This window comes from Pipistrellus kuhlii, unplaced genomic scaffold (assembly GCF_014108245.1).
Source record: "Pipistrellus kuhlii isolate mPipKuh1 unplaced genomic scaffold, mPipKuh1.p scaffold_m20_p_6, whole genome shotgun sequence".
Taxonomy (NCBI): domain Eukaryota; kingdom Metazoa; phylum Chordata; class Mammalia; order Chiroptera; family Vespertilionidae; genus Pipistrellus; species Pipistrellus kuhlii.
The window spans coordinates 75273587-75295071 of record NW_023425562.1 but is presented as its reverse complement, the minus strand read 5'-3'; the positions used below and the strand labels follow the sequence as shown (position 1 = coordinate 75295071).

Here is a 21485-nt window from a genome sequence, read left to right as displayed (position 1 = left end):
AGCTGGTGAGGGTCCCGCCCGGCTCTCAGCAGCTCGTCTCTGCTGGGCCAGGCGGAGTGGGAGCAGGGAGAGCGGAAGATAAACTGAGGGGGGTAGGGGGAGTCTCTGCTCTGCATAAGAGGACTCGGATGGGAAGGAGCAGGCCCTGTGGGAGGAGGGGAAGAGCAGGCGGGTTGGAGGAGGGCTAGCACAGGGCCACGGGCAGCACCGTGGTGACATCCATGGCCTCTGAGCACCTTGGCCTCCTGGGACGCTTCATGAAAAAGACTAAATAATGTCTCTCATGGCTGAATTGGTATAAAGATGTACATATATAATGATAGACGTGTTATTTATATTGTAAATAAAAGCCCAAGCGACTGACAGAACAGCCAGAATGATCAGGTGCTATGATGCACATTGACCACCAGGGGGCAGATGCTTAATGCAGGAGCTGCCCCCCCTGGTGGTCAGTGCGCTCCCACAGGGGAGCACTGCTCAGCCAGAAGCCAGGCTCATGGCTGGCAGGCGCAGCCCTGGTGGTGGCAGCCTCTCCCGCCTCACGCCAGCCCTAAGGAGCAGCCAGCAGGCGGGCGGTAAGGAGCGAGGGGTCCGGGGCTGCAAGGTGGACATCCCCAGAGGGGTTCCGGACTGAGAGGGCACAGGCTGGGCTGAGGGACCTCCCCCCTCCCTGTGCTCGCATGTTGTGTAGCAGGCCTCTAATTAATACACAAATAAGGAAATATCCAATCTTATGTAACAAACATCCTCTTAGACCTACAGGTTCCTGTCTTGCATTCGAGTTTACAAGCAATCCAAGCATTTGCACGGGCCCTTTGCGTGGGGCCCCTGGGCTGGGGAGGAAGTGTCCATCTTCCAGAGACAGCAGCCGGAGTGGCTGCTCCCCGTCCTTCTGGCTGATGTGTGGAGGGGCCCTGGTGTCCTGCTGTGCGGGAGGCGCTGTTCCCCGATATTCCGGAGAATTTGGGTGGTTTGTCCGGTGCAGGGTGCGAGTCCTAACCCTGCTGTGCTGAGCTGCGCGTCCAGTGTGCGCTCACCCACGGAGGGCTGTCCGGGTGAAGAGGGCAGGAAGTCCTGGGTCCCTGCTCGAAGGCTGCAGGTGGGGTTACACCACATGTGTCAAACACAAGCCCGCGGGCCAAATCCGTCCCGCCAGGCCTTGCAATGTGGCCCGCACCGCGCTGTCATCACTGCACTCCGCTGTGTTTCCATCACAATGACAGTTTATGACTGTTCAGTAAACCATTCGGCCCGCGATTTAGGCTGGATTTCAGATTTTGGCCCCTTCTCTGATTGAGTTTGACACCCCTAGGTTACACGGAAGGCAGGCCTCAGCAGAACTCATGTCACAGCAGACAGACCCCACGGCGGAGTCCAGCCTCCTCCCCAGGTTCAAGTGCCTGTCTCAGGCCCCAGGAGCATCCATGTGTGCATGTGTGTGTGCATGTGTGTTCGTGTGTGTGTGTGTGTGTGTGTGTGTGCAGGGCGGGTGGCAGAGGCCGGTGGAGCTGCAGGCCTGCAGAGATGCCAGGCTGCGGGCCCCTCCGCTTCCCACGCCCCATTTCTGGGAGGGGAAGAAGCCAGACAATATCTGAAGTCAACCGAATAAGGTGTCTTCAGTCTTACTCCTTTCAGCCATGAACAGACTCCGTGACACGCATCATGATAACCCACTGACCTTCGCGCGGACTTGAGAGCTGCCTTTAGCAGCGGTTCCCACCGGAGGCGACTCTGCCCCTGGGACACGCAGCAGCACCTGCAGACATTCTAGGTTGTCCCGGCCGGAGAGGGACACGGGTAACTACACAGACAGCCCAGCAACAGAGAGGGATCCGGCCCCACTGTCAGCACAGGGCTGCTGGCTCAGGGCATGTGGTCTCTAAGTGTGGACTGTTGTCAGCGCTATTGTGGGTTTCCACGTTTGACATTCAACAGAAGCATCCGGCCTGGATCAGTGACCCTGTCCTCCTCGGTCACCCTCACTTCAGCTCAGTCCCTGGTCCTACAGCGGACCAGGGAGGGGTGGCTTTTGGGAGGAGTTACAGCTTTGACCCCCCACCTGTGTTCTTTCCCATCCAGGCTCCATCTTCCCCATCCTCCCCATCCTCCCCATCCTCCCCATCCTCCCATCCTCCTCATCCTCCCCATCCTCCCCATCCTCTCCCATCCTCCCCATCCTCCTCATCCTCCCCATCCTCTCCCATCCTCCCCATCCTCCCCATCCTCCTCATCCTCCCCATCCTCCCCATCCTCCCCATCCTATCCCATCCTCCCCATCCTCCCCATCCTCCCCATCCTCCCCATCCTATCCCATCCTCCCCATTTTCCCCATCCTCCCCATCCTCCCCATCCTCCTCATCCTCCCCATCCTCCCATCCTCCCCATCCTCCCCATCCTCTCCCATCCTCCCCATCCTATCCCATCCTCCCCATCCTCCCCATCCTCCCCATGCTATCCCCTCCTCCCCATCCTCCCCATCCTCCTCATCCTCCCCATCCTCCCCATCCTATCCCATCCTATCCCACCCTCCCCATCCTCCCCATCCTCCCCATCCTCCCCATCCTCCCCATCCTCCCCATCCTCCCCATCCTCCCCATCCTCCCCATTCTATCCCATCCTATCCCATCCTCCCCATCCTCCCCATCCTCCCCATCCTCCCCATCCTCCCCATCCTCCCCATCCTCCCCATCCTCTCCATCCTCCCCCATCCTCCCCATCCTCCCCATCCTCTCCCATTCTCCCCATCCTCTCCATCCTCCCCCATCCTCCCCATCCTCTCCATCCTCTCCCATCCTCCCCATCCTCTCCCATCCTATTCCATCCTATTCCATCCTCCCCATCCTCCCCATCCTCCCCATCCTCTCCCATCCTCCCCATCCTCCCCATCCTCCCCATCCTCCCCATCCTCTCCCATCCTCCCCATCCTCCCCATCCTCCCCATCCTCCCCATCCTCTCCCATCCTCCCCATCCTCCCCATCCTCCTCATTCTCCCCATCCTCCCCATCCTCCCCATCCTATTCCATCCTCCCCATCCTCCCCATCCTCCCATCCTCCCCATTCTATCCCATCCTCCCCCATCCTCCCCATCCTCCCTCCTCCCCATCCTCCCCATCCTCCCCATCCTCCCCATCCTCTCCCATCCCCCCATCCTCCCAATCCTCCCCATCCTATTCCATCCTCCCCAGCCTCCCCCCCATCCTCCCCATCCTCCCCATCCTCCCCATCCTCCCCATCCCCCCATCCCTCCCATCCTCCCCATCCTCCCCATCCTCCCCATCCTCCCCATCCTCCCCATCCTCCCCATCCTCTCCCATCCTCCCCATCCTCCTCCATCCTCCCATCCTCCCATCCTCCCCATCCTCTCCCATCCTCCCCATCCTCCCATCCTCCCCATCCTCCCCATCCTCTCCCATCCTCTCCCATCCTCCCCATCCTCCCAATCCTCCCCATCCTATTCCATCCTCTCCCATCCTCCCCATCCTCCCCCATCCTCCCCATCCTCTCCCTCCTCCCATCCTCCCATCCTCATCCTCCCCATCCTCTCCCATCCTCTCATCCTCCCCATCCTCCCCATCCTCTCCATCCTCCCCATCCTCCCCATCCTCCCCATCCTCCCCATCCTCCCCATCCTCCCCATCCTCCCCATCCTCTCATCCTCCCCATCCTCCCCATCCTCCCCATGCTCCCCATGCTCCCCATCCTCCCATCCTCCCCATCCTCCCCATCCTCCCCATCCTCTCCCATCCTCCCCATCCTCCCCATCCTCTCCCATCCTCCCCATCCTCCCCATCCTCCCCATCCTATTCCATCCTCCCCATCCTCCCCATCCTATTCCATCCTCCCCATCCTCCCCATCCTCCCCATCCTCCCCATCCTCCCCATCCTCCCCATCCTATCCCTGCACACACTCCCACCCCATAGCTGCTCAGGACGCTCCTGCCCCAGAGGAGCTGTCTCTTCCAGTGAGTCGGTGGCGATCAGGGCAGCAAGGAGGCCGTTTAAATTAAAAGGCCCTCTGGGTATGTCACAGAAATCTTTTAGAGGCCTGGTGCATGAATTTGTGTATGGATGGGGTCTGCCCAGCCTGGCCAGGGGCAGGAGACATGGGTGGTTGGCTGGCCTACCTTCTGGTCAAACTGCTGGTAGAGGAGACAATATATATATGTGTGTGCGTCCGTGCGTGTGTGTGTGTGTGTGTGTGTGTGTGTGTATATATTATACATATATTTTTATATATTACACACACACACACACACACACACTGAGTGGTCGGATTATTATGCATTCGGAGATCATAATAATCTGGACACTCAGTGTAGTTGACATCTCGCTCTTTTTCACTCAACGTCTTACTTTGGACATTCTCACCTCATTACTCTTCACAGTCATATTCCCGGTGGCCACACAAATGTCCCCTGTCCCTTGCACTTGGCCCTTTGTGGCTGTGCCCAGTGTTCTCACCTGGGAAACGGGCCCACGGGTGCTGTGAGGTCCAGGACGTGGCCCACCTGTGCCCTCGTGTGGTCACTGCTGGGACAGGTCCTTAGGGCACCTGCAGGTCTGAGCTGGCGCCGGGCAGGAACCCCTCTCAGGCGGGGCCCTAGGTCGCGGGGCTGTCCCGGGGCGGCCTGGAGAAGACAGTCTGGCTCCCAGAGCCGCCGTCTCGGGACGCCCGGCCTCGTGTCTGTACTCGCATTCCTCGGGCTATTTTGCCATTTCCTTTCGTGCTGACCCAGAGGGGCTATTTTGGAAGCTCCTGTAAGCAAACTGAGCCCGGGCTGGCATTTGGGCGGATGTGAAAGAGCCCTAAGTGAGGGGCTCGGGCGTAAGCACGGCCCGGCCCTCGGAGCCGGCGTTATATTTAGAAGCCTCACCTCCAAATGAGGTGAAATTGCAGGTTCCCCGTGGCGGGCAGGCGGCGGTGGCCTTGGCCGGCAGTGAGGGGACAGATTTAGTGGAGAGGGCTCGGCTCCGCAGCCACACCTTGGGGAAGAGGCCCGGGACGGTCCCCAGTGTCGAGGGAGCAGCTGGCTGTGAGGACCCTCCAGCTGTCTGTCTTCCCTGCGCCCACCAGCTGCGTCCCCGTGGCATCGCCGGCGAGGGCTGCCCAGGCTGCCCGGCCCGAGAAGCAGCGAGGGACACGGGAAGGAGGCAGTCCTGTCTGCCACCCAAGGTTTGGGACCTGCATGACTCCTGTGGCCTCTCTCCCTGCCCCCAGGGGCCTCTGGCTTGTCTCTCATGCCCTGAGGGCTGCCGGCTGCCCAGGGCCATCCGTGATCCAGCAGCTGAAGGGTTAATGCCAGCCACAGCCGGGGGAGGGAGGGCCTGCAGGTGGAGGGAGTCTCCCCGTGCCCAGCCTTTGTGCTGGGTGGTCAGGGCCCCGTTGATGATTAAATAGGAATGTAACCCTTGTCAAAGGTGACCAGCCTTCCCTGGGGCTGGCCGGGGTGCCCGAGACTCCAAGGGTCTCAGCCAGGCCACCCCATCTCCAGACCTCCATCCAGCTGGCGAGATGGCAGGGGAACTGACTGGGGTCCAAGGGGCCCAGAGACCTGGGTTCCTATACCCCTTCCACCCCCCTATCCCACAGGGCATGAGGCCACCCCCTCAGACCCCGTCAGGGGCCCTCGCCTCCCCGCAGCCTGGAAGCCAAAGCCAGAGCAGCCCAGCACCACGTACCCAGGTTCCAATCCCAGCTTTGGGGTGTTTTGCCCGTGTGACCGTGGATGAGTCCTCTCCCCTCCTTTCTGAGCCTCGGGTTCTTTATCTCAAAATGGGACGATAATAGCACTTGCTTCCTAGAGCATGGAGAAAAGTAAATGAGATTTTAGCCCTTAGAACAGACAGGAGGCAGCCGGCTGGCTACCCAGTCGGCCATCAGAAGCTGCTGCTGGTGTAAGTAAGGCATTATTGGAACGCGGCTTTTGCATATCATTTACATATCGTCTGTGGCTGCGCGTGCTCTAAAGCGGTAGAGCTGAGTCCTTGTGACAAAGTCAACAATACTTACTCTCTGGTCGTTTGCAGAAAACGCTTGCCTGCCCTCGGAGTGCAGCACCGAGGGGAAACACTCACCTTTTATCCCCATCTTTATTCTGCCACGACCTGCACCCCCGGGGAAGTAGCGGGGGAAGCAGCCTCCGCCCCTCAGCCCTTGTCCCCTGGTCCCAGAGGTTGTGCTGTGAACCTGCCCCAGCCCACACCCACCACGGACCTTGCCATCTCCCTGCCTGCCCCTGCTCACTCCCGGGCCCAGGGCATGGGGGATGGGGAGTGGCTCACCCAGAGCAGGTGCTGGGTGGCGGGAGGGGGGTCCTGACTAACAATCAGCCGGGGAAAGCCCTCACTGGTGGCACTCGCTGATGTCTGCCGTGTACGTGTTGCTATCGTGGCTGCCTTCAGGCTACCAGGATTCCCGGGAATGTGACAGTGGCCTCCGTGAGCCGCTCCGCCGGCAGCCGCCCAGGGCAGGTGGGGGCTGTGCGGACCACCCTGAGGGCCGGGGCAGGTCCTCGAGTGCGAGGCACCTGACACGCACAGCGACAAGCGCTGGTGTTGGCATCTGTACACCCCGGTTCTAAACCTGCCTCTGCCGCTTTCGAGGGGGGCCCTGGGCCACCCTGGTCCTCTCGGAGCCTCAGTTTCCTCGTCTGTCAAATTAGGTTTGCAGTGGCTCCTAGGCTTAAGGGGGGGGGGATTGTGTGGACTTAATAAGATAGTTTGCACAAGGCACTTAGCCAGGCTGCTTGATAACGAGCATCCCATACATGGTGCCTCCATCACCAGACGGCCTCAACCTCCCCATTCATACACAGTGCTGTCGCTCATGGGTTTGGAGCAGGTGACAAACAGTCCCTGGCACTGGGCTGGCCACACAGTGGCTGCTCAGCACATGCTACTCCCCCCCCCCCCCCCCCTTCCCGCTCCAGGGCGGGAGGCTCTCCCGGCTTCTCTGACTCAGCAGCTCACCTGCCGTGTGGGGTCTCGGTCAGATCAGGGGCACAGAGACAGCCAGCTCCTTCTGAGTGCCTCTTGCCTTGTGTGCTCTTAGCTCAGTGGTCCTTTTCTGAATTTCCATTCTACAGATGTGATCACTGAGGCCCGGAGCCCGAGAGTGGCACAGATCAGCCGGGGTTTGAGCCCAGGTCTGGCTTCTCTGCTCCCAGTGCTCCCCTGTGTGGCCGTGGGGCGGGGTGCATAGGGGGAGGGGAGGCTTGGGGGCTCACAGACCTGCTGGGGTTTAGAGGGAGGGCTCTGGAGCCCCTGGCAGGGCTGACAGACAAAAGCAGCACTGGACGCCGGACAGATGTGGCTGGAAAGAGAACAAAACTCCAGGCAGAGGCCACAGCCGGAGCGAAGGCGTGGAGGCGGCCTGGGCTGGGGGTGGGGGGAGGTGGAGGCAGGGGCCGCACCAGCAGGACTTGTTGGGGTGGGATCCGTTATAGGTCAGGCCTGGGCCCCGGGATGGTGGGGCCGGGGAGTCAGGTCTGAAACCGCAGCAGCAGAGATGTAGGTTAGATACGGAGGATGCTTTCCGATCGTCCTGCGGGGAGATAGCAGGTCACGGTCCCAAGGGATGTGTGGCAGGCTTCCAATCTGGAGACGGGGTGGAAAAAAGGGAAGACAGCCAGGGTTCGAGGCTGGCCCCATTGCAGCCTGGGTCACAGACGGGGCAGTGGATCGGGGGCTTCCTGAAACCTTTGATGCCAGCAGCCTGGCTTATGGAAACTGGGCTTTGTCACCCCCTACTCACAACCCTCCCATGGCCCTGGCCGGTGTGGCTCAGTGGATAGAGCATCGGCCTGCAGACTGAAGGGTCCCAGGTTCGATTCTAGTCCAGGGCGCATGCCTGGGTTGTAGACTTGGTCCCCAGTGGGGGACATGCAGGAGGCAGCTGATCAATGATTCTCTCTCATCATTGATGTTCCTCTCTCTCTCCCTCTCCCTTTCTCCCTTAAATCAATAAAAATATATTTAAAAACAACAACAACAAAACCCCAAAACCCTCCCATGTGAGACTGAGTTCTCCGTGAGCTGCACTCTGCTGGCCTCTCTGACCTCACCTGGAGGCACGCCCCTCCCCCCTGAACTTATTCACTTCTGGATTGCACCATGTCATCTGCCCCTCCAGGCCTTTACCATGCTGTTCCCGCTGCCTCCCCTCCCCTCCCCTCCCTCTCTCCTTCCCCTCCCCTCCCCTCCTATTCCCTCCTCTTCTTTCTCCTTTCCTCCCTCTCTCCTCCCCCCTCCTTCCCCTCCCCTCCCCTCCTATTTCTTCTCCTCCTTTCTCCTCTTTTTCCCCTCTTCTCCACCTCTCTTTCCCCTCCCCTCCCCTCCCCTTCCTTCCCCTCTCCTCCCCTCCCCTCCTCCTCAGCCTTCCCTTCTCAGCTCTAGGCCACCTCCTCCAGGCTGGGCCAAAGTCCTCCTGGGACCCCCACCCCTTCACTATCTACTTCTACTGCATCTGTCTGGTGGCTCGCTGGCCTCCTTGCTGGCCTGGGAGCCCTGGAGGGGAGGAACTCAGCCGTCTGCTCAGTGCGTGTCCGGGCGCGGGGTCTGGCGTGTGGCAGTGCTCAGTGAGGATCCGTGAGGGGCGGGGGTTACCGGCAGAGAGGAGAAGCAGAGGGGAGGGAGGAGAGCTGGCCGGGAGCCCCGTGTCCCCCTGCACGAGGACACGGCGATGCTCGGGCACCAAGAGCTGGAGCAGGTCGGAGAGCTGGTGTGAGTCTCCTCCTGCCGGTGCTCCCAGCCGGCCCCCTGACCTCACCGCCTCGGTGCTCTCCTCCGTGAGCTGGGCCAGCGCGCTCTGCTGGAGGCCCGGAGGCCGTGGTGGAGGTGGCCGGTGCTCCCAGCCGGCTCCCTGACCTCACCGCCTCGGTGCTCTCCTCCGTGAGCTGGGCCAGCGCGCTCTGCCGGAGGCCCGGAGGCCGAGGTGGAGGTGCCCGGTGCTCCCAGCCGGCTCCCTGACCTCACCGCCTCGGTGCTCTCCTCCGTGAGCTGGGCCAGCGCGCTCTGCCGGAGGCCCGGAGGCCGTGGTGGAGGTGGCCGGGCCTGGGCGGGCCTCCCCGGGCGGCGTGAGGCTGACGCTGCCCCTCTCCCTGTAGGTGACAGCCATGTCGGTGCGGGTGCGGTTCCTGTCCTCCGGGGACGCGGCGGCCGTGGGGGTCGTGGGCCGGAGCGCCTCCTTCGCCGGCTTCAGCAGCGCCCAGAGCCGCAGGATCGCGTGAGTCTGCCGGCGGGGCCGGCCGGGGCGGCGGGGACATCCTCTTCCCACTGCCAGGCCTGCAGCCCGGGACGGAGTGAGAGGGGAGTGAGAGGGGTGTGTGTGTGTGTGTGTGAGTGAGAGTGTGTGAGAGTGTGTGTGTGTGTGTGTGTGTATGTGTGTGAGAGTGTGTGTGAGAGTGTGTGTGTGTGTGTGAATGTATGTGTGTGTGTGTGTGAGTGAGTGAGAGTGTGTGAGAGGGTGTGTGTATGTGTGTGAGAGTGTGTGAGTGTGAATCTATGTGTGTGTGAGTGAGTGTGTGTGTGAGTATATATGTGTGTGTGAGTGTATGTATGTGAGAGTGTGTGTGAGAGTGTGTGAGAGTGTGTGTGTATGTGTGTGAGAGAGTGTGTGTGTGAGTGTGAATGTATGTGTGTATGTGTGTGAGAGTGTGTGTGTGTGAGTGTGTGTGTGAATGTATGTGTGTGTGTATGTGAGTGTGTGTATATGTGTGTGTGAGTATATGTGTGTATGTATGTGAGAGTGTGTGTATGTGTGAGAGTGTGTGTGTGTGTGAGTGTGAATGTATGTGTGTGTGTGTGAGTGAGTGTGTGAGTATATGTGTGTATGAGTGTATGTATGTGAGAGTGTGTGTGAGAGTGTGTAAGAGTGTGTGTGTATGTGTGTGAGAGAGTGTGTGTGTGTGAGTGTGAATGTATGTGTGTGTGTGAGTGAGAGTGTGTGTGTGTATGTGTGTGTGTGAGTATATATGTGTGTGTGAGTGTATGTATGTGAGAGTGTGTGTGAGAGTGTGTGAGTGTGTGTGTGTGAGCGTGTGAATGTATGTGTGAGTGTGTGAGAGAGTATGTGTGTGTTTATGTGAGTGTGTGACTGTGTGTGAATGTATGCGTGTGTTTGTGAGTGTGTGTGTGTGTATGACTGTGTGAGTGTGTGTGTGTGTGAGTGTGTGACTGTGTGTGTGACTATGTGACTGTGTGTGTGTATGTGTGTGTATGTGTGTGTGTGACTGTGTTTGTGTGTGTGAGTGTGTGACTGTGTGTGTGTGTATGTGTGTGTGTGAGTGAGAGTGTGTGTGTATGTGTGAGTGTGAGAGTGTGTGTGTATGTGTGTGAGAGTGTGTGTGTGTGTGTGTGAATGTATGTGTGTGTGTATGTGAGTGTGTGTGTGTATATGTGTGTGTGAGTATATGTGTGTATGTATGTGAGAGTGTGTGAGAGTGTGTGTGTATGTGTGTGAGAGTGTGTGTGTGAGTGTGAATGTATGTGTGTGTGAGTGAGTGTGTGTGTGAGTATATGTGTGTGTGAGTATATGTGTGTGTGAGTGTATGTGTGTGAGAGTGTGTGAGAGTGTGTGTGTATGTGTGTGTGAGAGAGTGTGTGTGTGTGTGAGTGTGAATGTGTGTGTGTGAGAGTGTGTGTGTGTAAGTGTGTGTGAGTATATGTGTGTGTGAGTGTATGTATGTGAGAGTGTGTGTGAGTGTGTGAGAGTGTGTGTGTATGTGTGTGAGAGAGTGTGTGTGTGTGAGTGTGAATGTATGTGTGTGTGTGTGAGTGAGTGTGTGTGTGTGTGTGTGAGTATATGTGTGTGTGAGTGTATGTATGTGAGAGTGTGTGTGAGAGTGTGTGAGAGTGTGTGTGTGTGTGAGTGTGTGAATGTATGTGTGAGTGTGTGAGAGAGTATGTGTGTGTTTATGTGAGTGTGTGACTGTGTGAGTGTGTGAATGTATGTGTGTGTTTGTGAGTGTGTGTGAGTGTGTGAGTGTGTGTGTGTGACTGTGTGTGTGTGACTGTGTGTGTGTATGTGTGTGTATGTGTGTGACTGTGTTTGTGTGTGTGAGTGTATATGTGTGTGTGTGTGTGTGTGTGTGTGAGACTCGGTGTTGGGAGAAACCTATCAGGCCCGCCTGGCAGAGCAGGAAACTGAGGCTCAGAGAGGTGGAGCCGCCCACCCCAGTCGGTCACGCAGCCAGATTGATTTGATTCGGGCCTGCACTGAGGCTGCTGGGGTTGGGGTGAAGATGGAATGTTCTTCCTGTTTGAAAAAATGAAAATGGGGCCACTCACCCGGCTGTGACCTGGGCAGATGAGTTCACCTCTCAGAGTCTCTGTTTCCTCATGTGTGAAACGGGGATCACACGTGTCCCTTCCTCACAGCTGTCATGAGGGCACAATGAGGTGGCCCACGGCAAGCAGCCAGCACACGCGGGCACACGCTGGTACACGCGGGCACACGTGGGCACACATGGGCACACAGCATGTGCTGTGCGGGGGTTTTTAAAGGCAGAGGAGCAGCGTCTGTGGAGACAGCCTGGTGGTGCTGACCCTCTGGGGTGAGATCTTGGTGGCTCTGCCCTGTGTCTCCCCAGGAGGTAACCCCTAGGAGGAAGGTGTGTTCCTGCTTCTGGGGCCACTGCCTGCCAGGCCCCGGGCTCTGTGTGCGGCAACCTCCCCTCTCCCCTCCGGCCTCTGCACAGGCTGTGCCTGCACCCGGCACTCTTCCCAGCCAGCTCCTGCTTATCTCCCTTGGGCCTTGGCTTCAATGCCGTGTCCTGGGGGACCCCTGAGCCCCAGGCCCTCACCCACCCACAGCTCTTCCCCTCGGGTGTAGCAGGTGCACCTCAGAGCCCTGTGATGCCTGGCCCCCAGGTTAAGCCCCCCAGCTCACTCACCTTGTCCCGGGTACTCAGCTCCGAGGTATGCCTGGAAGGAGTTATCTCAGGGTTGCAATCCTGGTGTCCCTGCTGGAAGCACCCTTAGGAGTCCCTCATTCCTTCCACAAACACGTATGGAGCGCCCACTCTGCTCAGCCCCTGCCCCAGGCCCCGCCCTCCTCCCGGGCAGCAAACAAGCCAGCAATCAAGGAGAGAGACCCAGCTGTGTGAGGGCCGGGGGAATTAAACGGCAGAGAAGGGCCCACCCCGTCTGAGTGGAGGCCAGAGAAGAGAAGGAGCTGGTCACGCGCGGGCGGACGGGGTGCAGGGGCAGGGAAGCTGTCAGGTGGAGGAAAGAGCAAGTGCAAAGGCCCCGAGGTGGGGATGCATGCTAAGGGGCAGAACGCAGGCATGGGGCTGCCGTGTGGGCCACAGGGAGAGGACCCTGCAGGAGGACATTCAGTGTGAAGGGCTCCACGGATGGGCTGCAGCCGAGGCCGAAATGGGAAGAGATTTGGTCAAAGTCTCAGAGGGGTGAACGCCCCGTGCCCCTGACCCCAGTCCCTGAGAGGAGCAAGCGTGGACGCCACGGAGAGGAAGGCACACAGTAGGCGCTCCATAAAGGCTGCTAACAGGCTAAGTGTAAACTGACCAGGGGATGATGCTCTTGCTTGGCTGAATGAGCCCTATCGAGCCGCCTCTTCCTGGCTTCATCTGGGTCCCCCAGACCACGGGGCCTGTAGTGCGGGCTGCTAAGGACAGCGGCGCAGGTCCCCGCCCAGGGGTCCTCCAGCCTGGGTGACCTTCCCGAGCTGTGTGCCCTGGCGGAGCTGGTCCTCCGGAGGTCGGAGGTCGCCTGTCTGTGCTCACCCAGAGGCGCTGTCATGTGGAGGGGCCTGCAGACCCGCCCAGGGCCCCCGGATAGATTTAACCTCTGCTGTCACCATCCAGAAATTCTGTGTCCTCCTTTGCCCTGGGCCTCACAAGTTCTCTAGCCAGTCCTGCCTGCAACTCCCCTCCCGTCAGGCCTGGGGGCGCCCCGGGACCTCCGGCATCCACGGGAACTGTCCCCCCAGGCCAACGCCAGCCGCTTGCTGACCCTCCCGGGTCCCTGGGGTCAGCCCTCTGGGAGGGAGAGAACTGAGGGGATCCAACCCCGGACACTAGGGCTCAGCGGTCAGCAGGAAGGGTAAGAGGCAGGTCCTGCCATGTCTTGGAAAATGGGGCCACTCACCTGGCTGTGACTTGGGCAGGTGAGTTCACCCCTCAGAGTCTCAGGTTCCTCATGTGTGAAACGGGGATCATACATGTCCCTTCTGCACAGCTGTCATCATGAGGGCACAATGAGGTGGCCCACGGCAAGCAGCCAGCATACGTGGACACACACGGGCACACGTGGGCACACATAGGCACACTCGGGTGCTAAGGGACAGAAAGAGGGCTGGCTGTAACCATCTTAGTCCAAGAAAGAGGGCTGGCTGTAACCATCTTGGGGGGCTCTTCCCCCTGGGGGTCCCCCCTTGGGGAGTTCTGGAGGATGCCTGGCCTCGGTGGGCTCTGTGGTCCCTGAGTGGCCACCCTCTGGCCTCAGGCTCTGCAGCGCCCCCAGCCCTGGTGAGGAGGAAGCTGCCAGGACGATAGGGAAGAAGTGCGGCTATTTTTAGCTTCCTATTGTCCATCTCCCAGGGGCCCGGACCCTTGGCTCCGGGGCGGGACAGGCTGTACCAGGTTTCAGGCCTCACCTCTGGCCTTGTTTCCCAGGTAATTCAACCGGGCTGAGGCACAGCCGCATGGCCACGGCTCTGGGCGCCGGCTCAGGCCCGGGAGAATAACCTTAGACGCAGGGCAGGCGAGCGGGGCACCATGTAGATGGGGTGGGTCCATGTCCCCCATCCCTCCCCTGCTCTGGCACCTGAAACCCCTTTGACTCTGGACTGGGCTTTTTACCCCACAGTCAAAGAGTCCCTTGAAGAAGTAATCTGGTGGTGGTGGGGGGGGAAGTTTATACTAAGGTGTGAATGATTGCTATAACTAAGCCATTTATAATAAGGTGGGTGGGGGGGTGCATATATAATAAGCCATTCATATTAAGAAGAGGCCAGGCCCTGACACTGACAGTGAGGGCTGCTCTTCCCCCTTCCTCCTCCTCAGCCAGGCCTCCCCTCCTCTAGGCTGTCAGGCAGATACCCTCCTGAGCCAGGAGCCCCTGCAACGTCCTCACCAACTTGGGAATTCCTCCGTGGGGTCGGCTGGGACGGCTGGGACCTGGGCGGGACAGCTCAGCAGCAGCCTGTGATTTTCATGAGGGGAAGCGGGAGAGGGGACATGGCGGAGGCGCTCACGCTGTCCTGTGCGTGTGGAGCCACAGACTTCGGGGTCTCAGAGCCTGTGCGGGAGAAATGGGCTGGCACACGGGAAGCACGCAGAGCAGTGTGACCTTTGCGAGCGCCAAGTGCGTGTGTGTCATCCTCCCTGCCTCCTGGCACGGCTGCACAGGGAGGAAGGTGGCTCCCCTGCCGTCACAGGGAGGTGCGGCTCGGGCCCTGCTGCCTGCAGAGCCTGCCAGCCACGCACCGGGCCTTCCGAGGAGGATTTCCTCAGGGCGGCCGGCAGGGCTGTCCCGGCCTCACGTGAGGGCTGGGCGGGTTGCATGAGCCCGTCTGGAATCTGGTCCGGCTGGCCAGGGGCTGTTTAATATTTACTGAGTCCGCCCCGAGCTGGCACACATCCGCCCCAGAGGGCGCTCCCTGCCCCGGCGGCGGTGACACCGGCCAGACATGCAGCCCGGTTTCGCCATCGGAGGCTGCACGCGTCGCCCTGCCGGCCGGGCCGGCCCTCGGAGGGAGCGCAGGGCTCAGAGCGAACCTGGGGCTCAGCCAGGCAGCCAGGGTGAGGAGGGCTGCCCGGCGGATGGAAGGGGGGCCTGGCGGAGGGTGCACGCCAGCTGGGGACGGTGGGCCCCTGGGAGCTGGCAGATGAGCGTGGCGCCCGCCTCAGAGCTGCCGGCCCACCCGCCTGCCTGCCGCCTACGGGGCCCCCAGCCTGCCCGGAGCCACCTCTCTGGGGCTGCAGCCCCACCCGTCTCTGCGGCCTGGACATGGCAGCTCTGTGGAGGGTCTGCTCCAAGAGGTGGGTGATGTGGCCTCGGGGGGCGGGGGGAGGAGGGGGTGCACCCCGTCTTGGCCGTGGGGAAGGGTCACGTGCCACAGGTGGGTATCGGCATCAGTGGGTACAGGGACGAGCGCCGATGTAACAGGCTCTGTGCCGGGTGCTCTGTGCACGAGCCTCGCTCAGACAGCGCCTGATTGGAGGGGCCGTCCCTGCTCGTCCCACTGAAACGAATCAGCCTGCCTGTACCTTTTCCCTTGGCACTGAGCATCCTCCGATGCAGGGTTTTAAAAACGAGCTTACTTACCTTGGACACATACACAGCACGTCTTGCAAGGCACTGCTTGAAGCCCTTTACATTTATTGACCCACGCAGCTCTCATCGTAACCCTTCCTCTGGTTCCCGTTTTATAGATGAGAAGGCCGAGGCACAGAGAAGTTCAGTGACCTGCCCAAGGTCACACAGCGTGAAAGTGAGGGAGCTGGGTAGAGGCCCCGGGGCCTGTCTCTGGAGCGTGCCCTTGTTACCACTTCCCACCATGTCCCCCAGCGGGCCAGCAGCTCCCACCGGAAGGGGCTTGTCTGTGTTGGTCACTGTTGTATGCCCACCCCCTAAAAACGGTGCCTGGTGCACAACAGGTGCTCATTTAAATACTTGTTGAATGAATGACTGTCTCATAACTCTGTGGGGAAGTACTCTTATTGCCCCCCTTTGACAAATGGGAAAACTGCAGCTCCAGTTAAACACCTGGACCTCTGGGGCTGGGATATGGGCAGCTGACCAGGGGCGTGAATCCTACCAGCTGGGCGAGGCCCCTGAGCGTCCAGGGAGGGATTCCAGACCCTTCCTTGCTGTAGCATCCTCCGGGGCCAGTTCCCAGCGTGCCGGGCAGGGCCTGCGGTCTGTCTCTCTGGCATGCTGGTTTGTAAATGCAGCCAGAGGGAAACCCTGGGTCCTGGGGCTTGGTCCCTGTCAGCAGGGTGGCCAGGACAGCGGCTCTCTGAGTCGACAGCAGGTGTCTGCATCTGAGCGTGGAATGTGCAGCATCTGGCTGGGCTGGAAAGACAGCCAATCGTGGGCTGAGTCTCCGGGAGGCCAGGGCACGGCATGGCCTCTTAGGCCTGGTGAAGGAGCATGAGCTGTGTTCCTCTTGCCCCCCACCCCCACCCCGCCTGGCTGTCCAGACCCCAACCCCCTCTCTCCCGTGGACCGCGAGCCCTCGGGGGTGGGACGCTGGCACCTCACCGGGGAAAGCCCTGCTCTGTGAGCGTTTGAACGAACGAATTAGTCCTGAGCCCCTGATTTTAGACCTCAAAATGCAGCAGACGGCGAAGGCTCCCAGGGGGACATGGAGTCGGGGTTCTAGCAAAGGACGTCTCCCGAGTGAAGCAGAAGCAGTGATCCCCTAGGACTGAGCTCCTCAAAGTGCGATCCGTGGACCGACTGGCCGGCAGCATCAGAAACACGTGAAAATGCAAATCCTCAGGCGCAGACTGTTAAACCGGAAACTCGGGGGTGAGGGGAGGGAACGGGGGAGGGCTGTCAGCAGCCTGAGCCTCGGTCCTCGGGGGATTCTGAGGACCCTGAGAACCCGTGTCCCGCCCCCAGCTGTGTGGGTCAGAGCCCAGGCGGACACCGCATGCATGTGGGTTTGGGTCCCAGCTCTGCCGCAGAGTTACTGGCCGGACGTGGTTCCCATGCCTCTGCCCGGGCCAGGGGAGTGAAATGTATTGGCTGACCCAGGCGTAGGGCATGGGCTTGTCTGCGAATGTCCGGGTATGTGTGTTCATGTGCGTGTGTGTATACGCACATGTGTGTGTTGATTTGTCAGGCCACCTCCTTCTAAACGACATGTGTAAAGAGTGGGGCTGGGAGGTTACCCAAAGGAAAGTCGGGCTGGATGGACGCCGGGCGGGCAAAGCCCATGGGTGCCCACCCATGGGTGCGCCACCACAGCACTGGGAGTTGGCCTCCCACGCTGCTTTGCCTGCACGGATGAAGCATGCTGAACAGAGCCTGGCGTGTGGGCTGCTTGATGGTACTAGTGTTTCCCACTGTCAGTGTCTCCTGTCAGGTTATTACGGGTAGTAGTATTCTTTTAATCCTAAAACCCCAAACTCCATTTTACAGATGAGGAGACTTAGGCCCAGAGCGTCTTAGCAACTTTTTCCTGCGACCACGCAGCTCGGCGGAGGCAGCGGACTCTGCTCTGGCCGAGGTTCCCAAGGTGCCTGCCCCTGGGAAAGGCTGTCCAGACTCCGACTCTGACACCCCCCTCCCCCCACCCCAATTTCTTCTCACAGGAAGTCCATCCAGAGGAACTCGGTGAGGTCTCGCATCCCTGCCAAACCCCCCAAGATGTACGGCACGCTGCGGAAGGGGCCCGTGTGCCCCGACTCCAAGACGCAGCAAGTGCGGAGGATCTTCGAGGCGCTGAGGAGAGGCCTCAAGTAAGGGCGGGCGTGTGTGGCCTTCAGACATGGGCTCTGCGGCCTTCTGCCTGCTCGCTCCCCTCTGCCTCTCCCTGGGGAGCAGGGTCAGCTCTTGTCTGTAAGAGGCCACAGAGGGGGCTCCTGGTTATTCATGCAGACTAGGAGCAACAGTCCCGGGATGCCAGGGCCAGGGAGCAGGGAGTGGGCCTCCACGCCACCCAGCAGGCCTCCCATGCCCTCCTCCCAGGATGCACCGGTGCTGGTGCAGCGGGAGCTGGAGGGGGGAGATCTGTCTCCAGGGTGCTCACCTCCCAGGACTGCCTGTTTGAGACGGGTCTGGGGTCCAAAGCATCCGTGTCCGGCCTCTGCGTGAGCCGCGCCTGCAGATGGTGGTGTAACGGGCGGCTCTCTGAGGGAGCCCCACCCCAGCTCCCGAGGCCAAACATCAGCTTTCCTGTCCGGGCCCTTTGACCGGAAAGCACCACAGGAGATGGCCCTCCAGGCCCGGCTTTCTCTGTGCTTTCCTGATGGGTTTCCCTGGCCCCTCTCGGGGGCTTGGCCCTGGGCACACAGACAGCAGGGCGGCCGCCCTTGTCAGCGAGGGAGGCATGCTCTCCCCCCCCCTCCCCTGGGCCTGAGGGGAAGACACTGTCCTGGGAGTGATGTCTCATTTCCGACCTGGGCTCTGCCTTTCCCCCCGCTGTGTGGCCCTGCAGGGTTACCTGCAGTCTCTGAGGGTGTTTGCCCGTCTCTGAGATGGGGTTAACAGAGTGGAACCTGTCTGTAGGGCTGTTTGGGGAAGTAACAGAGATGCTCCCCATATTTCCCAGTGACTGTGTGTGGGATCTGGAGGCCCGGCGGGTGGGGCCCGGTTTCTGGGGGTGGGGTGTTGGGGTGGCTCTGCCCTCTGCCCTCTGCCCTCTGCCCTCTGCCCTCTGCCCTCTGCCCTCTGCCCTCGGAGCCTGCTGAGAGAACCACAGCTGTCTCCACGTGGCAGCTGTGGCTGCCTGCACTGCGGGACACCGGTCATCAGCCTGTTTCTTTTTCTCTTCTGTTCCTTTTCCAACTCCTTTTCCTGGTCCTCCTTGCAGGGAGCACCTGTGCGTCCAGCAGGCCGAGCTGGACTACCTGTCAGGACGCCACAAGGACACCCACAGGAATTCCAGGCTGGTGAGACCCCTGCCCCACCTGCCCACTGGGACAGCCTTGCCTGGGGTTCAAAGATGGGCCCTCCCTCACCCCCTCGCCTGCACCGTGGGTGCGGATCTCGGGAACTCAGAGCGCCAAGGAACGGACTTGCTCTGCGGTGGGGTGACGTTAACCCCGGGCGGGTGGGAAGCTCCCCTCCCAGCCCAGCATGGCGCAGAGGCCACGCCTCCGAGGACCCACCTCCATTCTCTCTGTGGTTCTAGCGGTAGCGAAGGCAGTGGGCGCGCAGAGGCACGCGTCCTATAGGCCCGTCTTACAGGCCTGGGCCGTCTGGGCGCCCTGTGATCAGGCGGCTTCTGTGATGCCAAAAATTGGGTCAGGCATCGCCTCACGGTCTGCCACAGGCCTCTGTGGTTTGGCCACCTTGAGGGCTGCGGCTTACAGGCCGCCCAGGACTCATCCGCTCTGGGCTCTTGCTACCATTTTCTCCTCAGATAGGAACACACACACACACTCAAGAGAAAAAAAATAGTGTCCCAGTTAAATAGGATTTTTAGATTATCATCAAATAATTTTTCAGTGTAATTATGTCCCGTGCATCTTTGAGACATACTTATGCTTAAAAAAATTATTCATTCTTTATTGGAACCGTAAATGTCACTGGGTATTTGATATTTTATTTCTCACTGGAGGATATTTTTTCCATTCATTTTAGAGAGAGTAGAAGGGAAGGAGGGAGATGAAGAAGAAAGAGAGAGAGAGAGAGAGAAACATCAGTGTGAGAGAGCCATATCAATTGGTTGCCTCCCCCTTCCCCCCCTCCCCACTGAGATGAGAAACCTGCACCTAGGTACATGCCCTTGACTGGAATCCGGAATTGAACCCAGCCCTGGGGTCAAAGGCTAATGCTCTAACCACTGAGGACACCAGTGAGGGCTGGTGTTCCATATTTTATCTGCTCCCACTGTCAGGCTCCACCTCTGAGGACCGCCATCCTCCCAGCGGGAGGCTCTTTCTTTCCGGTCTTGGGAAATCCCCACCCCCACTTCTCCACCCCACCCTCCATCCCAATGGGATTAGGAAGGACAGCCAAGAGGCCTCGCTGCCTGTGGCTCCTCCGCCCTGCCAGCTGCTTCCCGGCCTCCCTGCTGCACGGCCGAAGCCCAGAGCCAGGGCTGGGAAACCAGAGGGGAGGCGAATCTTTCTGTCAGTGGCCCCTCTGCATCCCGGCTCCAGCTCAGCAGACCTTGGGGGCCGGCAGTGTGCCAGCCCCTGTGGGAGGGAAAGGTGGGCAGCTCAGCCGGGCCTTCCCCTGGGGGGCGGGCAGGCCTCGCAGATGGAGGAAGCAGCATTAGCAAGACCTCAGCCCTTCCCAGCCCCCACTGCTCGCCTCTCACATGGAGGCAGAGCTTTGCCCACCCCGACGACATCGTCCTTTCATGGGTGACACCTCGGCCCCTGGCGTGGATGGACCAGTCTGGGTTTGCCATTTCCTAAGACCCGAACTGGTGGTGCCGGCTGCCTCTCCCCATCCCAGTCCTTCTGATCCTGGCTGAGTTACCCTTAAACAGTCAGATCGCCAGGGGCCATGGTCCCCATTTTCTTGAGTGCTTGCTGTGTCTTTCACTCTTCTCAGCAACCCTCGGGGCAGATGCGATGGCTAGCCCACTGTCTGTGAGGAAACAGAGGCGCCGAGAGGTTGAGTAACTGCCCGGGACAGAGCAGGGACACAGAGCCCGGCTTAGACCTGCCTCATCCAGAGCACACGAGTCCAATCCCCCTTCTTCCTCCGCCTGCACCACGGGCCTCTGGGGGTGGCGTGGCTGCTGGCTTCCTGTCCTCGGAGCTCAGGCGCCCCTGGGATGTAGCCTCCTGGGTCTTGGGGGAGCATCCAGAGCCCTGACACCTTTCCCCTCCCCTCTTGCTCCCCCACAGGCTTTCTATTACGATCTTGACAAGGTGAGTGACCTGCCTCCGTCAGCATGGGGTGGGCAGGCGGCCATGGCCGGGCCTGGCTGGGTGAGCACAGTGTCTTTGCTGCTCCGGTTCCGTCCTATGGTCATCCTCCAGGAGAAATACCCGGGGTTCTCCCCATTTTACAAACGGGGAAACCGAGGCTCGGCAAGGAGCCTTCCTGGAGGGAGGTGAGGGGCTGGCCTGGCTTCGAGCCCAGGCGTCCGTGTCAGGGCCTGCAGGGGGGTGGAGATGAGAAACCTGCACCTAGGTACACGCCCTAGGTGGTCCAGGCTGCGTTTAAAAGCACCTTCTCTTTCTCCGGGAGAAGCAAACGCGCTCTGTGGAGAGGCACATCCGGAAGATGGAATTTCACATCAGCAAGGTCAGCGGGGGGGGCCCCCCCGTGTCTCAGGGTGCGGTCGGGTGGTCTGTCCTTGCTGGGCCTCCACCAGAGAGCAGAGCCAGGAGGCCCTCCGAGCGGGACGGGTGCTCTGGGTGCTGAGGCCGGAGCATCAGGGGGGAGCAGGAACGGCAGGCGCTGGGCCCGGGGAGCCCTCTGCTCCATCGGAGAGGCCGGCAAGGCTGGGACCGAGCGCCCGCTATGGAGACGGGAGAGGGGATGCTCAGAGAGGGACAAGGGTTGCTTTAGGTCTCAGCAAGTCCCATAGGGTCTGGAGTCCCTGAATTCGTCCACGATCTTGCTTTACCCGCCCCTCCCGCTCCCTCCCCGCAGTAGCCCAGTGGGTAGGCAGAATAGCACCTCCCTGTTTGCCTGGAGAACTTGGGCGGGAGAGGGAGGGCTGCACTACCTGTCCAGGTCACTCCTTCCCGTGTGCACCGCCTGCCCGCCGGCCACTGCGGAGGCGGGACAGAAGCGGAGGAGACAGGCGGGCTTCCTGTCCCTGTGGGAGCCGTGGGAGCCAGGGCAAGTGCAGCATGTGGCCACCATGGGGGGGGGGGGGGCA

The 21485-nt window shown here is 60.3% G+C and overlaps 1 protein-coding gene across 3 annotated transcripts in view; it reads left to right on the top strand.

Moving 5' to 3' along the window:
- The window catches only part of RIPOR3 (RIPOR family member 3), a 70090-nt gene that overhangs the window by 34546 nt on the left and 14059 nt on the right, over nucleotides 1-21485 (top strand). Inside the window, exons 2-6 of one of the 3 annotated variants that reach the window (XM_036419620.2) lie at nucleotides 9106-9224; nucleotides 17287-17433; nucleotides 18507-18585; nucleotides 20500-20523; nucleotides 20849-20902. In XM_036419620.2, the coding sequence (XP_036275513.1) occupies nucleotides 9106-9224; nucleotides 17287-17433; nucleotides 18507-18585; nucleotides 20500-20523; nucleotides 20849-20902 (423 nt within the window). Of the gene's footprint in view, nucleotides 1-9105; nucleotides 9225-14519; nucleotides 15004-17286; nucleotides 17434-18506; nucleotides 18586-20499; nucleotides 20524-20848; nucleotides 20903-21485 lie in introns of those variants that run through there. The other 2 variants (XM_045574402.1, XM_036419621.2) reach the window with 2 other exon arrangements.